The 9,479-nt window shown below is 36.1% G+C and overlaps 1 protein-coding gene across 1 annotated transcript in view; it reads right to left on the bottom strand.

The window, feature by feature from the left end:
* Positions 1 to 5,748: 5,748 nt before the first annotated feature.
* The window catches only part of LOC142549219 (signal peptidase complex subunit 2-like), a 6,018-nt gene continuing 2,287 nt past the window's right edge, over positions 5,749 to 9,479 (bottom strand). Inside the window, exons 4-5 of the mRNA XM_075658057.1 lie at positions 6,152 to 6,294; positions 5,749 to 6,052 (exon numbers count right to left, since the gene is read on the bottom strand). Coding sequence (XP_075514172.1) covers positions 5,956 to 6,052; positions 6,152 to 6,294 — 240 coding nt within the window. The 3' untranslated portion in view covers positions 5,749 to 5,955. The remainder of the gene's footprint in view (positions 6,053 to 6,151; positions 6,295 to 9,479) is intronic.

The following is a 9,479-nucleotide window of genomic DNA, read 5'->3' on the forward strand; positions in this document are numbered from 1 at the left end:
GAACCAGACATTTCTCATCTGAAAATTTTTGGATGTATGGTGTATGTGCCTATTGCACCACCACAACGAAAGAAAATGGGACCTGAAAGAAAGGTTGGAATTTATATCGGTTATGATAGATAGTCCATCAATCATTCGATATCTTGAACCTCAGACAAGCAACGTGTTCACAGCACGTTTTGCTGATTGTCATTTAAATGAGGAAATCTTCCCAATGTTAGGGGGAGAACAGAAACATACCGAAAAAGATATTACATGGTATGTATCATCATTGTTACATCTGGATCCAAGAACAAAACAATGTGAAAAAGATGTATAGCAAATTGTGCACTTGCAAAGAATAGCAAATCAAATACCAGATGCATTTGCAGACACAAAAGAGGTAACTAAATCATATATACATGCTGCAAATGCCCCTGCTCGAATTGAAATTCCGAAGAAACAAATTGAAGATACTCATGATGTAATTAAACGCCTGAAGCGTGGAAGGCCAATCGGATCCAAGGATAAAAATCTTCGAAAAAGAAAATTCATAGAGAAACACGATGATCACAAAATAAAGAATGATGTTCCTGAAGAAACACATGATGATCACAAAATAGAGAATGGTGTTCCTGAAGAAACACATGATGATGAAAATGTTCTGTCAGAACTACAAACTGACGAGAATCATGAAATCTCTATCAATTATATTAATACTGGAAAAATATGGAACCGAAAAGATATAGAAGAAATTGATGATATATTTTCTTATAATGTGGCAATCGACATCATAAATAATAATGAACATCATGAACCAAAATCTTTTGGTGAATGTAAAAATCGGCAGGATTGGATAAAATGGAAAGAAGCCATCCAGGTTGAATTGGATTCGATAAATAAACGTAATGTTTTTGGACCTATAGTCCTTACACCTGAAGGTGTAAAACTTGTTGGATACAAATGGGTTTTTATTCGAAAGCGAAATGAGAAAAATGAAATAGTAAGATATAAAGCTCGACTTGTTGCGCAAAGTTTTTCTCAAAGGCCTGGAATTGATTATGAAGAAACGTATTCTCCCGTGATGGATGCAATTACGTTTCGGTATTTGATTAGATTGGTGGTATCTGAAAATTTAGAAATGCGTCTTATGGTTGTTGTTACAGCTTACTTATATGGATCACTTGATAGTAATATATATATGAAAATCCCTTAAGGATTTAAGATGTAGTGGCCCATGTTTCGTACTTGAAAATTTGCGGAATAATTTAAAATTTTCTCTTTAAATAAATAAAATGTCTCATTCATAAAATATACTGATAAAAGATTCAATGTTTAAAGTAGCAGCGGAATAAAAGCTTTAAATATCGAGATAGCAGGGGAAGTAAATATTTGTTTCAAAGCAACAACTTAAAATAATTTATCACGATAAAATGAGTTTGCATAAAATAATAAATAAACTGATAAATGAGGTCATCGGGTTCCTACTACTGCCGACCCAAGATGGCTCACTGGTCCCCGCCCTCGGTCCCGACCTCATCAGCACCTACAACAATCAAGTCTAGTGAGTCTAAAGACTCAGCATGCATATATCATGAATAACGAGTAAAATATATCATAAAGTTTCATGTCGGGTAAAAATATCATGTCGTAAAGCAAAACGTGAAAATATCCTGTCATGAGTAATTATAAATATGTGCATAACTGAACTGAAAATCGTAAGTGAAATGCTTGCTCGATAGAGCCCTGTCATGAAATAACATATAATAATTTTCTGTTGAGAATATGTTCTACGCAAGTGGCCCATGACGTGTAATGAATCGTCTGATCAGACTAAACCACAGTATACTGGGCGGTAGAGATCATCACAGCCCTTTGACTGGATATCCGTACCCATACATGAACATGAACCGGTCATTAGCCACCGAATGAAGTAATAATCCAATGATAAGCTGCAATCCCATGAACGTGAGGTGGCCACAAGCAATATCGCATATATCTCAAAAATGAACATTTTATATTTTTATGCACGTAATATAATTAAATTCCTGAGTTATTTTACAAATTTGGGTTGGATCGTTCCCAGGCTCGCTGCGACCTAATTCTAACATGAAAAACATGCACATAACTTGACTTGACCATGCAAATAACTTATCTTGACCAACGCTTCAAAATCGAACTAAAAACGAGACTATTACGCCCAACAAACTTAATATTTAACCATGACTCTGTACCAACCCGAAACAACATCAAATCATCATTTAGTCATGATTAAAATACACCTAAAATACTGGAAAATAATTACCAAGGGCTGTAATACACGAAAATTGTGCATGGAGGCCAAAATCATGAAACGCTCTTTCGAGAGTCACTATGGCACATTGCACCGTAAATTCTCGTACGACCTCTAAACTTGACCAAATCACAAACCGCCAAAAACATGAGCTTCCTAACTCAATAAGGCACTGTTCAGTCCAAGGCCATAGGCTAAAGGCCAACCAAGAACTCGAAACACACCTCTGAACCGAAGGCAAAGTTGCTGTCCGAAAAATTACAGCAGCAGCTGTTGCGCTTCCTTGCGTCGTTTTCAAGGCTAATGCCCATTGGGGCTTGAACCACCGACCAGAGCCTCTTACCAACATCCTAAGGTATGGTTTGAACCATGGCTAAGGGCCCTAGGCCAACCACAATTCCTGCCAACACCTACGACAATACAAGCTTCACCCGAGAACACACACATTGCACGCGTGGGGGCGTTGCTTGTTTTGCTGTCAAATGAAGGATCCAATGGCTATGATGTTAACCATGGTCCATGCTAGACATGCTAAGGTGTTTTATGAGTCATGGTTAAGGGCTATAAGCCAACCACAACCCACTTGACACCTAAAAACCGAAGCTCAACACACTCAACAAAAAAAACCAGAATTTTAAAACCGAAGGGGGCTGTTCTTGTTTATTTTGAAAACCGATGGGACCATGAACCAAGCCATGAAAGGGCATCTTGGTCACGTCCTAAACATTTCAAGGAAAGGTTCTAACCATGGCTACAGCCCCTAGGGCAGCCAAGATCAGAACACTTGCCTTAGACAAGCAACACAAACAAATCGAAACTCATAAATTGCCATAAGAAGAGTTGCTGTCAAATCTCTTCCTCCAGCGTGTAGGGGCTGGTACCAATGGACTAACACGACCCTAACATGCCCTAGTACATGTCTAGATGCAGCCTTGGTTGCCTGGAATCGAGCCAACCTCCTGAAACCACAAAACCAACAAAAACGTGAAGCACAAGTGAAATTAGTGATTAATTAATTAAAGTAGACTTAAATCCACTTGATTTCATTAAAATAAATTATTTCTTAGCTCGGAATTAATTTAACAATATTTTTGGATCATAAAATTCATCTCCGATTTCCTATCTCCGGTCCGGTCTCGCGTATATATCTAAAAGTTAAAATTTGAAATACGCGATTTAAAATCCTTATAAAAATAACGTAAATGATTTAAATGCAATTAAATCAACAAATTCCTAAAATAATAATCATTTAAAATTAAATAATATATATTATGCACATATTTACGCATATTGGTTTTTCGGGTACTACATAAGATGCCTGAAGCACAAAATTCAAAACCCAGAGAATGTTATTCTATGAAATTACAAAGATCATTATATGGGTTAAAGCAATCCGGTCGAATGTGGTATAATCGACTAAGTGATCACTTGATGAAAAAGGGATATGTAAATAATTCAATATGCCCTTGTGTTATCATTAAGAAAACAACATCCGGATGCGTAATTATTGCTGTATATGTTGATGATTTAAACATCATTGGAACGAATAGGGAAATTCAAGAAGTTGTGTCATACTTGAAGGAAGAATTTGAAATGAAGGATCTTGGAAAAACCAAGTATTGTCTGGGTTTACAAATTGAACAAAAAGAATGTGGAATATTTGTTCACCAGACAAATTATACAGAAAAGATCCTTAAACCTTTTAATATGGATAAATCAAATTCTTTAAGTACTCCAATGGTTGTTAGATCATTAAACATAGAAAAGGATCCATTCCGTCCATGTGAAGATGATGAAGATATTCTTGGTCCAGAAGTACCATATCTAAGTGCTATCGGTGCCCTTATGTATCTTACAAATTGTACAAGGCCTGATATATCTTTTGTCGTAAATTTGTTGGCAAGATTTAGCACATATCCAACAAAGAGACACTGGAACGGAATTAAACATATATTCCGTTATCTACGATGAACGACAGACTTGGGACTTTTGTATTCAAAAGATGCTAATCCAAGTATAATTGGTTATGCCGATGTTGGATACTTATCTGATCCACACAAGGCACGTTCCCAAACTGGATATGTATTTACTCGTGGAGGCACTGCAATTTCTTGGCGTTCACAGAAACAAACGCTTGTAACAACTTCATCAAATCATGCCGAGATTATTGCACTACATGAAGCAAGCCGTGAATGCGTGTGGTTAAAATCAATGAGCCAACATATCCAAATCTCATGTGGATTATCATTCGACGAGAAGCCTGTGATACTATATGAAGATAATGCTGCATGTGTAGCTCAAATGAAAGAATGATACATAAAAAACGATAGAACTAAACATATTCCTCCTAAGTTTTTCGCATTCATCAATGAGCTTGAGAAGAATAAATGTATTGATGTTCGTCACATTCAATCAAGTGAAAACTCATCAGATCTCTTCACAAAGGCACTTCCTACGACAATATTCAGAAAGCACATATATAATATTGGGATGCGCAATCTACAAAATTTGTGAAGAATTGTTCATGTCAACATGAGGGGGAGTTTACGTGACTGCACTCTTTTTCCATTACTATGGTTTTTATCCCAATGGGTTTTTCCTACTAAAGTTTTTAACGAGGCAGTACAAAATCACGTAATGAAGACATCATCGTATCATGATCATCATCACAAAGGGGAGTGTTGAAAATATGAAAAATATTTGTGTTGAAAATTATAATGTTGAATGTTGAAAATTAAGTAAAATTAGGTGTTGAATATTGAAAATTAGTGTGTGATGATGTATGTAATGATGAAATTGATTTTAGATTGTTTTCCAAAGAAATTCTATAAATAGGTCTCCATTTGTAAAGATTTGATACAATTGAGTAGAGAGAAAAATATTATAAAGTGTGTAGTTTGATAAATTTTGAGAATTTGAGATTTTTACTTTTTACCATAATTTTTTAACTTTTTTACAACAGTTTTAAATGATTTTAAAGTTAAAAATTAGAGGGAGACATTTCATATATATACGTATGTAATATGTTTGAATACATATGAATATGATTTAAGTAGCTATTTTACACCAAAATCATGGTCAGAAGAAATGGCACGAGCCACAGAATTTGTGAAAAAAGTAGACTTCTCGTATATTTAATTGTGCAGCGATTTTTCTTTTTCGTAGCAAATGGATAATTTAAAAAAATTGAAATGCAGTGTTAAAAACTATAAATGAAATATTGGATTATTTCTCGAATTGCAAAAATTATTGTATCCAGGAACAGGGAAATGTGGAATGAAAATAAAGATCTGCTCGAAGAATTTGAAAACCTTTAGCAAACAAAATGCATGAATACATAGAGGTGAAAGACTCTTAGTCGCGAAGAAGAGAGGTAGTCTTAAGTAGACAATTAGACCAAGGCTGCAGAGGAGCTATTAGTTAATCTGAAGCAAAATACAGTAATTCGAAGGAGATGAGCTGTTGTATAACGCAGGTAGACCCAAAAAATGTATCTTTTGTCCGAGGAGAAAAAGGTCGAAGCACAATTTTCAGATGAGTCCCCTAAATTGGGTTCAATCGTTTTGATACAAAGCAAAATGTATGGCGTATAACAATTATATTACCGAGGTTTACACAAGTGCATCGACTGCATCTCCTCATGTTCCAATAACGTTCCATGAGAATACATATGAAGCTTTATATCACTTGCTCTTCTTAGTTTCTTTTGCATACTCGTTTACAAGTGCTTCAACATCCTTCCAGAAAAGTCCCTCCACCAAAACTCCATCCTTGGTGAACCTACATAATATGCAGCAAAAACGTTAATATAAGCCACGAGAGAAGGCATCTTTCTCCTGCCTGTTCTTTCTATTGTGACTGGGGGCATTTTGAGATTACCATTGAGTGACGGTTTTAGTGAATTCAACGGGTGGCTTCGAAGCTATTGATTGGGGATCGGCACTCCCTATTATAAGTGTGTACATATCTGAGAATCTTGGCAGTTTCGAAGTGATGACCAATCCAGTTGTATTAAAAGATCCCTGTTGAAAAAAACCCACAGGTGTTTCAACACTCTGAGGTCCGGTGAATGGACTTACCATGTATACAAGATTAAAAAGCTAATCATAGATGTAATTATTTATGGAAATTTTATAAGGGCGCACATGATATGGTTTTAGCTTCAAACAGAAACACCACGACAGTCGGTAAAAGTTCAGTCCTAGCATTCATATTTGCTCCAAGTAAAGATAAATTTCAATGAGAACTCTTCCAATCAGAATAATAGCAATACAACAAAAGTAGAATTTTTTTAACAGAGGTAATTTTATAATCTATTGCAGCCAAATTAAAAAAGCGCATCATTTACTTTCAAACAGCAAAATGAATCCATGAATATATGCGCTAAGCAAATTTGTTCACAGGTGCAGTTCATCAAACTACCTTCAGAGGTTTATAGCAACTATGTCAAAATAATCTCATTCACTGGTAAAACCAAATTAGTACCTAAGAACCCCGCACTATCACCTTCCACGCTTTTCCTCTTGCTTCTGATTCATTAAATACTATTCAAACAAGCCTAGAGAAAATAATAAATGAGATGATTCGTGAATTTAGATCAGGCCTTCTATATTTCATCTTTCTTTCAAGCAGAAACAAGATTAATCTTGCAAATGAGATTTGACTTGACAAGTGAAAACATGTTACACAGCACACGACACAAGAAAGGTTCACAAAGTCACGTGTACGACACATTGACACAATAAATGCATGCTATGCAATCACAAGAAGTAAAATAAATGGAAAAATGGATTCTGCGGACACATTTCTACCCCCAAAGAGATTAATGTATTAAATTTATCAAGGAAAGAGGATACATTCTCTAAGTTGAAGCTTTTACACATTCCAAACAGGTAAACAGTCAGATCTCCTAGAGTTCAAACTCCCATAATTCTCTATATTACTTACACCACCAGATATTTATCACTTCATCATCATTTCAATACTAATTTATAGCTCACTTGCAATCTTCAACTTATCAAGAACATAAAATTATAGCTCTATCACAAGCGGTGAAGAACAAAATCAAGCGGACATATTTATTTATAATTCATGCATTTATTTAATTGTTAAATATTTTATCTAAGTTTAAAATGATTTTAGTGATGCATGATTTATTTAAATTGCATTATTTTAATGTTTAAGTGATGCACGTTAAAATGTTTGTCAAGTTTCATGTTTCAGGCGATTACTCGAGGCGGGATCGAGGAAAAGACCGGTGACGATTTTGGCAATTTAAATTGTGGTATTTTATTTTAAGTTGAGGTTGGGGCATTTTAACTAATTTATTAAGTTGTTAGTATTTTAAAGTCTTATTTATGTATTTAGTGATTTAAGAGTTTAAAGATTTTAAAGTTAGAATTTTTGGAGTTTCATTGTGCTAATTAGAGAATTTTATAAAATTAGTGTGGATGCTTCTTAATTAGGAAGTTTGTTAAAGTTAATTGAAGGTTGGCATTTTAATTAGTGGCTAATTATCATTAAGCCTAATTTATTTCCTAGATATTAAAAACACACGCACACACACAATTTCACACACACTCTCACGTAAAAACACACTACACACACACACACATTTTATTTTCAGATTTTAAAACAGAGAAACCTAAGGTTCCATAGCATTCAGCAGCCGTCCCCTTCTCTTCGAATCTCCCAGTAATTTTCGTGAGTGTTATTGCAAGAATTTAGTGCCACGTTCGTCCCGGAACAAGCCTCGCTCCGTCTCCGCTTCGGTATCGCCAGTTCAGTAAATTTTAAATATCAAAGGAACATATATTCTGTTATTGCTGCATTGATCTCGTCATATTATGCGTTGTGTTATTATTTATGTGTAAAAATACATGCGCGTTGCGTAGGAATTTGAGCAATTATGTTTAGAACACTTTTGAAACCATTTTAGATCTAAAATTTTCGTTTTTGCTGTATTTTTAAATACTGCGATTTTTCGGTCGCGTTTTTGAGAAAACTTTCAACACGAAAATTGTAGACCTTTTCAATACCTTCGATTTGACAGTAAATTCGAAATTTTTGGATGAAAATTGAGTGAGTTATGACGTTTTCCGTGAGACTGCTCAAACTTCGTTTTTCAGAAAATTATGTATTGATGTGTTCTTGAGATTTTATTGTTGCAGGCTTCATTGGAGATCGACGGGTGATCGTTGCTGCGTCTAGGTATGCGTAGTATGATGTTGGGATGTCATTTGATATGTCGTTTAGTGTTGATAGGTACTTGATTGCATTAGAAGTCGTAGGAAACGAGTTGGGGTCAATTGCCACGTTTTTGATTGTATGTGTAGTAGGGTGGACGCCGTGGTTTTGGGTGTCCGTACGAGTTTGGTTCAATGTTATGGCATGCTAAGATGGGTCTCGGGACGTCGGTTCATAGTCCGTACGATTGGGTTTAGAGTATTAAGCAATACGTGTGTTAAATTTTCGGGGGTTTCAAACTTGCGCAGGTACACAGACCCTGGCACGGGGTCCGTGCCTTTGTTTCTTCTTGGTGACATTTTTTTCGAGCCTACACGGACCCCCACACGGACCAGGGCACGGGGTCCGTGTCTTTCCCCTTCTGCATGACAAAGTTTACCGAGTCTACACGGACCCGGAGCCGGACCTGGGCACGAGGTCCGTGTCCCTTCTTCTTCCGAGTGTTCCTTTTTCGAGCCTACACGGAACCCTACCCGGACCCATGCACGCGATCTGTGTGCACCTTATATTTTTAGGAAATGTTATTGTGTCTTGGAGTTTCATGTCTTGGGTTATTACAATGATTTAAACGAGGTCAGGTCCCGAGTGCTATAGAATGTCTTAAGTTATTTATTGAATTCCGTGGTGAGCACTAATACCTACGTCTAAGTTATGCAAGTTAAGTATTTGAATTCAAGTTAGTAGGTGCAGCAACAGTCCCAATCGAAGTTCAACGAATCCCTCAACGCCAAGTAAGTATGTGACGTGCAAGAAAATTATTTTCAAGTTTTTGAGGTATGCTAAATGTCTTGTGACCAATGTATGTATGGGGTTAGAAAGCGTTAAATCATGAACGGGGACCAACCCACTCCGTTAAAGCATGAACGGGTTTAGATCAGGATTGGAAAGCGTTAAAGCATGAACGGGGACCAATCCACCCGTTAAAGCATGAACGGGGACAACTATCATCCGATAAGCATTC

This window comes from Primulina tabacum, chromosome 6 (assembly GCF_025594145.1).
Source record: "Primulina tabacum isolate GXHZ01 chromosome 6, ASM2559414v2, whole genome shotgun sequence".
In the NCBI taxonomy this organism is placed as follows: Eukaryota; Viridiplantae; Streptophyta; class Magnoliopsida; order Lamiales; family Gesneriaceae; genus Primulina; species Primulina tabacum.